This window comes from Atta colombica, unplaced genomic scaffold, assembly GCF_001594045.1.
Source record: "Atta colombica isolate Treedump-2 unplaced genomic scaffold, Acol1.0 scaffold141, whole genome shotgun sequence".
NCBI lineage: Eukaryota > Metazoa > Arthropoda > Insecta > Hymenoptera > Formicidae > Atta > Atta colombica.
In genome coordinates this window covers 2087087-2099180 of record NW_017259230.1, presented here as the reverse complement: position 1 = coordinate 2099180, position 12094 = coordinate 2087087, and the positions used below count along the sequence as shown (strand labels likewise).

General features: G+C 33.2%; 1 protein-coding gene across 1 annotated transcript in view; it reads left to right on the top strand.

Annotated features, from left to right (window-relative positions):
* LOC108684885 (ras-related protein Rab-37) overlaps nucleotides 1-12094 on the top strand; it is an 86868-nt gene that overhangs the window by 16868 nt on the left and 57906 nt on the right. Inside the window, exon 4 of the mRNA XM_018189414.1 lies at nucleotides 7910-8020. Within this exon, the coding sequence (XP_018044903.1) occupies nucleotides 7910-8020 (111 nt within the window). The remainder of the gene's footprint in view (nucleotides 1-7909; nucleotides 8021-12094) is intronic.

Below are 12094 nucleotides of genomic sequence, written 5' to 3'. Positions count from 1 at the left end.
AAAAAAAAAGAAAATTCTGCAGTGCGAGAATTATCGTTCTTTAATTTTATGAAGGAGAAATGATATACGCGAATGGCAAATAATATCGCAAAACTTAAACGAATTATGATAGACGTATGTATGTGTAACGTATATGTGCGTACGTGCAGCGATGCGTGCACATTGCCTCACGTCGCGACGTCATCGTCGGGCACCACCAAGCGAATGCACATGCACTCGCAAATAGCTCGATTCATTGCGGTGTACTCTGAAACCGATCCACGATCACGCAGCTCGTATTCGTAATCGCAAAATACCGTTGAGGCTTTTAATACCGTAACCAGGCACCGAGTTTGGACCGAGCTGCGGATAACTGCGTGCGAAATCGCTTTGACAGCGGACGCCACGTGATCGATCACATTTTCACGTTTGTACCGATAACTCTACGCTTTTCCTTCATATAGCGAATAGGAGAATTAATATGTCCGGGCATCGGATTTAGGAGATCTAAAGTTATTTCTTGAAGGAATTTTTCTATTTATGATTCTCATAAATAGAAAAGTATTTATAGATATTGGTTTTCTATTTTAAAGAATCATAAAATTTGAAAAATTCTTACATTACATGAAGTGCACATCATGTCTAAATGTCCGAAAAGTAAAACATCATGTTCTGCCAATTTTGCGATCGAGGAAAAAAAAGTTCTCGACTTGCGATTTTATATTTTAATAATGGATTTATGTAGCTGCTAAACAAATTTAATTACAATCGATTTGTCTTCAATTAAAAAATTATCATTCGGCTTTTAAGTTCAAATAAAGAATATATTTAAATATATTCATTTTATATTTACATGCCATTGCACATTATATTAACGTTATATTATATTGATTATCTAGTTGATCTGCATTGCTTCGTGCATTGATGCTCAAGGCAAAATGCGAATCGCACACTTCAGACAACCCACGCGCTCGCGTTTATCGGTCGTATCGCCGCACGAATCGTCGTTTCCTCTGTTTCGTCCGTACGTTTCTCCTTCTGCCTCGTCAATGATTAGCATACGAATGTACACGACCTTGTCGCGCCATTGGACATCGAGACTACACGAAAAGCGGCATTGTGCTCTGCCATGTCTAAAAGCCTCTGGATATGAAAATGCGAATGATCCGAGTCTTCAAGAAAGAACTTTAGGTTTACGTATGGAAATACCATGGTAATAGAAAAATTATGGTAATACTACATCGTATATCGATGAGGTTATATTTAGCTCCGAAAAAAAATATTCTACTAGAATTTTAAATATGTATTATACATATTTTTTAACGAAATAAAAAACTTATGAAAAAATTTTATACAACTTTTAATATTGATTTTGATACAGATTTTCCTATTGTATTAAAGTTATGCACAAAATTTGGCTGACCGATGATTTAGAATTTGAAATTATTTCAATAGGAAGTAATACGTTTTTAAAGAACAATTAAGATAAAATGAAAAAATTTTTATTTATACGATAAAATTGTATTGTTAAATATAAATATTGATTTTATTAAACTGTTTTATATGTAACATTCATTTATGTGTGTGTGTGTGTGTGTGTGCGCGTGTGCGTGTGTGTGCGCGTGTGTGTGCGTGCGTGCGTGCGTGCGTGTGCGTGCGTGCGTGCGTGTGTGTGTATGAGTGTGTATGTGTGTGAAAAGTATTCAATTCCAATCATTTCTCGCAGAGATTATATACCTAATACGTTCTTAAGAAATTTTTATTATTTATTTTATCAATATAGTAAAATTTGTAGATAAGGATTATCATTGTTTTTTAATAATTTTTTTAAACTTTCATATGTATGAAAAGAATATTGTTTTTCTTTTTTTCGTCGCTGCTTGCTCCGAAAGAATATACTCGATGCCGTATTTATACGGCATCGAGTATTCTTTCGAATCTATATAACTCCTTCTTCATGTTTTCCTTCATGGTACATTTCGCAGAGCCAGAATGTGAAACATAAACTCATTCTGCAACTGGAATTCCCGCATTTCGCGTTAAGTCTCCTTTTGTTCCTTCTTGCGTTCTCTAAATTTCCATCGCATTTCCTTCATGGTATTTCCTTCCGGTTGTCGTGCAATCTTGCCGACTGATCTTTATCCGTTGACAAGTCCCTCGATCCATTTATCGGATGAAGAAGGAATACTTCGTATTGCTCAGCTCTTGCACGAACGGTGTACGTGAATTTCCCCAGTAAAATATTGTCATGCTGAAATATGCGTGGGAGGACTTCTTTTTTTTTCACGTTTATTAGTCCATTTGGCGTCCACATTCTTCTAAAGAGTGGTGCTTATCGAGCATTGCTAACGCCTTTTTCCCGCGCCGCACAATATTTTTTTTCCACATTTTTTTTCTCTTTTTTTAACGAGTCGTTAAATGCGCACGTAACGCGATATCTCATGCGTTCTCAAACACAACTGCTGCATATGTATATATATATATATATATATATACATACACATATATATACACACACGTGATTGCACGTGCACGCGCTTAAACGCGCGCGAACGTTTCATGCAAATCGCAATATGACCCGTATGCCGTACATGGCGCGTATTATGCCGTTAATGAGCAACTCCTTTTCAATTGCTACGATTCTTTGAACTAGCATCGCGTTTCTAAAACAAAATAAAACAAAATAAAAATTCTTCCAATTTAACACACACTGAAAGAGAGCGATTTTGCTGAAGAATTTAAAAATTTGGCTAGATACAGATCTGAAAATTTATTGGACTATCAAAATAATTTTGCAGGAATTTTAAACATGATAAGCAATGCTGCAAAATTTCGATATTAACAACCAGTCTTATCTAAAATTGTTTTAATTGTCCAGCAAAATTATTTTTCAAATCTGTATCTAGCTGAATTTTTTAATTCTTCAGCAAAATTGTTCTTTTAGTGCATGAATATTTTTATTGTATAATTACATCTTTTTTTTATAATAGTAGTCCAGAAAAGAAAATATTTATTGTGTAATTATATTTTTTTTATAACAGTACTTTAGAAAAGAATTCAAAATTTAAAAGCATAAAATATATTCTTTAACAAAAAAGTAACGCACAGGTCTTGAACGGTTTTTGTTAAAAAATGTAATTATGTCTTTTTTTATAACAAAAATCTGCAAAAACATATGTATGATATGCTGCCTTCTATATTACATGAATATGCTTTTTACTGAGTGAATAACACGATATAAAGCACGCGTACGCGCGTATGACAAAACCCTCAGTCGAGGGTCACAGGTCCTTCACTTAATCGAAAACTGCAGGAAGGACTCGTTCTGCAGAATCCAAATAATATTGACGATCGCGACGGGTCTCGCGAATCCTACAACTTCTCGTTCGTAAATCTTTACGGCTTGTCTTCATGGTACGTCGGTTTTACGATCGCACTTTTATGACGGCTTCGTAACCGATCGCGTACCCAGCTTTACACTTCCGTCGTGGTTACGAGCTGTTCCGAGATATACTCGACCAAGGGCTCGTAGGTATTATTAATAATTGACAGCCTGCACTCTCACCGGAAGGCTTACAGACTTATAGACTTAAAAGGGATTAGTCGATGATTATGTCGATATTTTAACTTACAATCTTAATTATATACAGTGAAAATCATTTTGTATTCGTGTTAAAACCGATTTTTATTAAAATTTCTGCGTTAAATTTTTAACATATTTGATCATTAATGTGATCATTAATGTGTTATTAGAATATTTTATGTTGACATTTATTTTTTATAATTTAACATACAATATATTTTAATATATTATACATGTTAATTTTACTAACGAATGTACTTTCATAATTTGTTTCCAAATTATGTCAAAGTATTTAATTTTTTTATCTTGATTTTTTACATAATATTTGTACTGTCTGTATATATTCATTTTAAATAAGCATAAAAATATAGGTGAATTGTTTGGTCATGTGAAGTTTGTTAAATTTAACACGTTCTTTAATATTTATATAATCATAAATCGCGACATGAATTATGTGTTAATTCATTTTTTAAAATAAATAATTATTACAAATAAGATATCGAAAAGGGACAGAAAATCTTTGATTTTGGCTTTGATGAATTCTATTAGTGCGATACAGATAAATTTTCAAGTGCGATAAAGTAATTATATGTATATTTATCTATTCTGAAAAGCACGACTGTAAATCGCCATTGATTGATAAATTGCGAAGAAACAATGATCGCGACTGATTGCATGAAACTGTTAATCGATAGCGTTCCACGTAGTTACAAGAAATGCGTTTGTTGCAAGAAGTGAACGGCAGCCAGACTTTATGGTCATTGATAAATTCTCCGTCATCGATAAAGATAGATGAAGTCTTTGTGATCTCATTCTTGTCTGAAGAACTAAACTCGCCTGATCTCTTTTGCATTGATATTTTTATGATATCAACACGCTATATGTAACAATAAAATGTTATAAAAATTATTAGATATCTTTAGGATTCTTTAATTTTGATTTTTGATTAATTTTTTTTTATGAAAACGATGAAACATATTTTCATACAATTATATTAATTAAAAATACAAATCTTTTGACAAATTAAATTTCAGAAGAGAAAATGTGACAATAGATTTACGATATTATAATTAATTATAATATATAATGTTTAATAATCTCTTTGATTTTTAATTATTGTCTAATTAATTTGTCTCAATTATTGTCTGTGTAATTTTTGATCAAGTTATATAAAGAATAAACACTTAGCTTATTATAATAATCTTCAAAGTGAAAAAAATATTACATTTTATTAGCGAATTATATAAGATTTTACCATGTTTATTAGTTTACACCCTTTATAAATTTAATTTTCAAAAGAAATTTATGAGAAAAATAATTTTCCAACTCATGATATAATAGTCTTTAAAAAGCGTTTTCACGCAGCGCAATTGTCGCACACCGAAATCCTCTCTGGCTCGCAGTGAGCTTTTAACGTTCGCTCACCCACCGTGATTACTGGCAATTAATTGAAAACGCGCGGCGGTATAACCATCTACAAAGACACAATGGGGTTCCATCGAGGGTGGAGGAAATGGGGAGAACACAGAGGTAGATTACAACAGTAGAGAGAGAAAGGGGGGAGAGAGAGAGAGGGAGAGAGAGGGAGAGAACGAGAGGAGGGGAATCACGCAAGAGGAAGCGAGAGAGAGTGAGATGGGATAGGAAGGGCAGTGAATTAAGTTTCTCCGCCCCTGAGGCCGACACATTCGCTGACACTCGTCACGACCACCCCCTGAGGGTACCGCGAATCTTTCAATGGAAATTCTGTCGCGAAGGGGACGCCGCACCGCCTCGAGGTGCCCGAGGATTATAAATCTATGGTGACACGATATAAAACGATGTCTTCTCGACAATCCGAAAAAACCCGTTTGAAGAGCGAGATTCTAAGAATCAGCTCGAATCGAAGTAAGTTCTCGTTCGCAGCTAGGGACTCTTCGAATTTCTTATTCATTATTTTTCTGCATACATTTATCATTTACGCGTGATTGCACACCCTATGCGTGATTGCACCTTTTTCTAAATGCCAATCGCAACTTTTCGCGATAAGTTTGACATAGTTTCTGATAAGACAAGAAATGAAAAAACTTTTTCTGCTATAATAAGTTGAATCATGTTATTTGTTTGTGTCTCGTACTTAATCTTTGTTTCTTGTTAAAACAATATAAAAACAGTCATAGTTGTATTACAAGTTTTTTTCTTTTTTCTTTTTTACACACGTGAAACTCTTACGATTCTAATAATTTTATAATTCTTAAATTTGGATCTACGTATTTTAAGTCTTAATCTGTAAGAAATTGATCAATTACAGTCGAATGCGAGGAGAATAATTGACTATGATTCGTCCATTTCTTATGATTTAAGACTTAAAAACTTATTGTAGATCCGGGCTAAAATATTTACTTGAATGTCATGCTTTATATTGTAATACTTTGATTGTGTTTCTATATACACTATCAATACTGAAATTTATATTATATTAATAAAAACAGTTTTGCTGAAATATCTAAACTTTTAGCTAAATACAAATCTGAACATAATTTTATTGCATTTTATTAAAAAAATTATATAGGACTCAAATTGATTACTGTCAAAACATTTGACAGCATTGCTTATCATGTTTGAATATTTTATTTACATAATTATTTTGAATTTTGATAGTCCAATAAAATTATTTTTAAATCTATGTCCAGCTAAATTTTTAATAAAACTGGTTTTTTTCCATATACGTAAACTATAGATTTTCAGTATCGGTAGTGTATATCGGAACGGCCTTTGTATATTCATTCAGTTACTCTGAGAGAATTTATCCCCGAGCGTAACGCGAATACTATCAATAATAACGGCTATCTAAATTTTGAACACGACGAGTCATATAAAAATCCGAGAGAATCACGCGACACGACAAGCGAATGTCAAATCCAAAATGACACCGGTATCCATAAAAAAAAGTACATTTATATTTCAATATCGGGCATACGCGGGCATTTTTCTCTCTTTTCTTCTGTCCCTTTTTCTCTTTTACCAGCAGTAAAATAGCGGACGATGCGCAAGGGTGTCGAGAGCATTTGTGTTATTTAACCACTTATTGCACGCGCGCTGACATTTTATGAGGAAGGGAACAACGATCCTCCGCCTCCATTGCTAGGACAATAGAGGCACACCTGTCAGACTATCGACGTACCATAGTACCTGCGTTATTGCAACCCTTGTCTTTTATTCCACCGTTTTAGCGATGGCATTGATATTCTCGCGTGCGCGGCGCGGAACATTCGAAGCGCACATATCAATCTCCTGCCACAACCACTATTGTCTGACGACGATGGTGGGTCCGGGTACGGAAGTTACAAAACAGTGGGAGAAATCGTTTCTACAAATTTCTTTCTTCCTGTTATATATTATCTGCCACCAAGGCATATATTTTGCAACGCGTACGCTTTTCGAATTTTAGCTAAGATATTTACACGTAATATAAATCATGAATAAAAAAAGATAGCAGAATTTTTGTTCTTTATCTCCATTTTCTGAATGAAATAAAGTAAATGAAGTTTACATTAATTCCGTCGAAAAATATTTAATGTTAATTAAATTATAGAAATTTTATTATATTTTTAATTTATGTTTATATCAAATCGAGTTTATATCGAAATTGAGTGCGATGCGCTCATTTAAACAGATGTCCGCTTGGTTTGAAAACAATGTTGATAGTCTGTAGCATTGATTCGTTTTAAACAAGCATTTCTCGATTTCGAGTCAATGCGAATTGATATTGGCTGGAAGATGGAGTCCAGTGCGTCGCTACGCTTATCGCTGCAATCGACTTCGACATTGCTACTGATTGCATGGACTGCTGTGGTTTATTGCAACTGGTGCACTATCCGATGCACTATCATCACGTTATTTCTCTCTTTCTCTCTCTATTTCTCTCTTATTCGTTGGTACCGTATCCAATGGACAAAACAATCTCAAAATAGAATCGTGATTGCGCTCGGAGAGACACTAACTTGACTAGAGTTAGAAAACTAAACTAGCTCCTCGTAATTACGTTCGTTAGCTCTTTTTTTTATATTCCTGCTTGTTCTTGCTAAATGCAATTGAGGAAATATTTACGACTGCTACGAAGGACATATGTGCGGAAAGATACTTTAATTGGAAAATTAACTTCCGAAGAGAGAAATATTAAATTCACGACGCGGTTCGTAAAAAATGAAGGATGATTTTTAAAGGATTAATTGGAAAATAAACTGAAGATTCGTGATCGAGATATAAATTGCAATCATTTTTTTTCTTTGCAACAAATATACGTTTCCATTAAATTGTTTAAGTTTTCGTAATCCGGTATTCATTCACGTGCATGTGTGTTTGCAGACAATCCTTCTCGGTGATAGCGGGGTTGGCAAGACTTCGTTATTGGTCCAGTTTGATACCGGAAGATTCCAGCTAGGAAACTTTGCGGCCACCGTGGGTATCGGTTTTACGGTAAGTAATACTGCAATACTGAGATATTTAATTAAAGCTTTCCAGCTCGATGAAACCATGCAATGAAAGCCTCTCAATATTATTTTGCGAAGTTCAAATTCAGCAAGAGCCTTCTATCTACATTTTTTTATTTACTCTTGTCGTCTTATTAATGAACTGCCATCTTTATCAGCTTATAATTATTTTAAAATTAATATTTGATTCATATTGTTCGAATGACTATAGTCATTTTTAATTATGAGCTGGAAGGTGTTAGTACTATAGTTATATGTTCTTTGTCTGTTAACTGTGATATCAATACATGTTACCGTACGACGTATCAACGTCTGACAATGTGAGCAACACGTTTACGTATGAGTCTAACGGCCATGAGATACATTTGCGTTCTATAAAAGCTTTGTCTCGACACATTATGTTTGTATGTATTAACTTTGAAGATCTTTGATCTCGTAATGATAGTATTGAAATACAAAATTGGAAAACAAAGGGAAATCCTAGTTCAACATTTGATTTCTTAAATTTAATCAGTAATTATTTATCGACGATCGATTTATAAAATTGAAATTTTTCTCATGTAAATTGTAAGAAAACTATTATCTAAGTCTGATTAAAGTCTGATTATTTTAAGATAGAATTTTTTTAGAAGCCAAAAAAGATATTTTTAGGATTTTTTAAAAAAAACTTTAAACTTGAACTTTTTATTTACACAAAAATAATTCATGAATATCTCTGATTTTTGCATCCATATTAAACTCCTTCTTCTGTTGTTTTCATCATCAATGATGATCTGCGGCGATTTCTGGGAACTTTTTTCTAACTTTTCTATAGGACTGAAATAAGAAAATTAAAATTTATTTTTCTCGTTGAACGTTGTTTTGATAATAAAATGGTGACCTGTCAAAATATATTTTGACAGGCCGCTATTCTGTTATTTTCATATTTTGAGGCATTTTAGAGATTTAGTACCAAAAATAATATCCAATGAGAAAAACAAACTTTGATATTTTTATTTTAGGTCCATAGAATAAAAGTGATAGCTTTCACAAATCACCGTAAACTATCATTGGTTAAACAAATAGTGAGAAAAAAGGCAGAATATGGACCCAGAAATTGAAAAATATTTATGAAATATATATCTTTTATGTAAAGATTTCAAAACATTTGAATAAATAATTTTCTTTCCAAAGTTCAAAAGTTTTTAAAAATATCTTATTTTTTCAGCTTTTAGGAAAGAATTTAATCCTTGAGTGATTTCATCTTTTATAATATTACCATTCCGATTGCATTACGAATGCGAATTTTGTCTAACAGTGAGATATCATCTAACATGTATGTATATCTAAGTAGAGATTCTTAAAGCTAAGTTATATGCGTTTGCATATATATTTGACTTCGAGTTCTTAACTTAAAGTAAACTTCAGGTGAGCTGATAAGAAGCAAAACTAAACAAGCACTACTTGCAAATTCCTGTCGGTATCGCTGTAGGTAACGTTACCACTTTCATGTCCCAAATACTGATGCTACATTTGTTATACTTGCCCTAGGAATTTAGTAATCTTTGCAAAGATAAGAGAAAGAGAGACGTTGTCGATGCTTATATAAATATCTATTGTAGACACCATGTAGATTTGCACATCTAAAATGTTGGCGTTGTTCGCCGTCGCAGCATCAAATGAATATTTATGGCATCTTCTTCAGACTTCTTGTCAGGGAGAAATTCGATTTATAGCTACGTCACCGATTTGAGAGAAAGAATATTGAGAGAGAAGAATATTGTAGGGGTCTGTGACAGCCATTTGCATTTGATATTTTCGCAGCCGGACCGATGATTATCGGAGGTACCAGCCTCGAAAAAGAGTCGTTCGAGCGAGTAGGGGGCCCCTCCCTTTTATTCACTACTCGATTCCCCGATTACCCCACGGAACGAGCTTTCACGAGTCAGCCGAAAGATGAAGAGAGGTGAAATGACAAAAGAGAGAGAAAGAGAGAGAAAGAGAGAGAGAGAGAGAGAGAAGAGGACGTTTATATTGAGGTTTTCAGGTGGTTGGTTACCCGCCTTTGATGGAAACACCGGCAAAGAAAGTCTTTGTGATAAACTATGCAATTACGGGGGAGGAACGTCGGTAGCGGCCGATTTGTGAATCGTCCAGAGAGTAGCTTCAACTCGACCTTGGCATTTATCAAGCGCATAGCACGTGTCTGTCAGCCTGCAGTCGGTCATAATTCTTCATCCTCAACTCGATTATCCGTGGAATTTAATGCTTCGCCACACGAATCTTGTTGATAAGCATTTTGCACTTACACAAAAAGATATTTATTTATTAATAAAAAAGTTAACTAACGAAGATATTTTTTATCATCAAATATATAGAAAAGCAAAGCCACAAAATTATTTATACGTAGTTGGTTTGCGTCAGAGTGTTGTACACGTTTACACTTAAAATATAATACTCTATACTTATCTCTAAATACTATTAAATTCATAATATCAAATTATATCCAATTTGAGTTATTTTTAATCATTTCTATATATTGATGCTATTCTTACTGAATATATTAATTTAATTAAAACAATTTATCTTAAGAAAATATATTAAATTTGACTCAAACTTAGTTTATTGTTTCCTAAGTGCATACGTTAATATGAATTTTGTTTACTTTGAAATTAATTACAGAAATGGATAATTTATATTTTAATACATATGAAAGTTAAAAGTAACAAAATATTATTTAATTCAAAAGATTGGGTTGCTCCTTTCTAATAGTGTACGTATTATATAAAAATTATGTAAATTATATAAACTATGTTTTACGAGTCATCCATATAAATAATCTATAGCTCATCGAAGTCTATATTCTTTGTCATTGCATTAGTCTAAGACTTCTATTTCGCTTATATATTTTTATTTATCAATATTAAAATTAGATATATTAATAGTCATAAAATCTAATTTATTTTTAATCAATTAATTAATTTAAATGACTTCTTTCTGTATTCTGTTATCCAATTTATCAAAATTTACGTTGCTTATATGTCTACAAAGAAAAAATTCACGTAAACAATACATAAATAATTTCCATGTAAACGTTGAAATCCATGTAAATCTTGAAATATAAAGTACAATCTCTTTTACATTCTTTCTTCACACGTGAAGGACTTTGTTGTGTCCCCATTATAGGAGGCTTTATTTCCGCGATAGAGTATCGTGAAATATAGAACTTGGATGTCGAGTCGTAGATGATTATAGGGCATCGAGTCGCTGTACTTTCCAGTTACGAGAATGCGTCTCGCAGCTTCTCCTCTCTCGCGCTTGCCGGTGGCTGATCGTCGTTTCGCTAACAGTTCGAGAAAGTTGAAATTGCTCTATCAAAACGACTGTTCCGCTGCGGATTTCTCCGGCAACGCGAGAGAGTCTATCTTGAACGCTCTCGCGCGCATGAAAGTTTCATTTCATTACAAAACCGAGGAACGTCGCTGAAGACGTATACGTGCGAGTTAGAGAAATTGCTTGCGCAATTTTTTCCTCTCAAGAAAATAGTAATTAATATTTGATTAAGAAAGGTCTGCGAGCGCGCGATTGGAATTAATATTGCAAAGTGTTTCGATTTTCGATATCGCGCGTGGAGTACAACTTTAAATGAATTCGGCGATATTGCTTATAATTATTTCTGTTTATTTAGTTTTTGCAAATAAGAGGTCTGTTTTTCTTACTGCACTCTGAACGGTACAATAAGTTGAAGTGAAATAAACATATATTTTCATTTCAATTTATCGCACTGTATGTACTAATTCAGAAAGTGCAGCATTAAAAAACAGATCTAAGATCTCTCTCTCTCTCTCTCTCTCTCTCTCTCTCTCTCTCTCTCTCTCTCTCTCTTTCTCTTGCAGCTGCTTATGCAAATTTTCTTACAATTTCTTACAATTATATTTTATTGAATTTGTATTTTGATTCTATTAAAATTTACAAATGAGTATAATACTCACAGAGGAATATTAATTATATTATTTTAATTTAATATTTTATATGTTTACTGCAGTTTGACCTGTGTCTAATAATAATTCCGTTATGATGT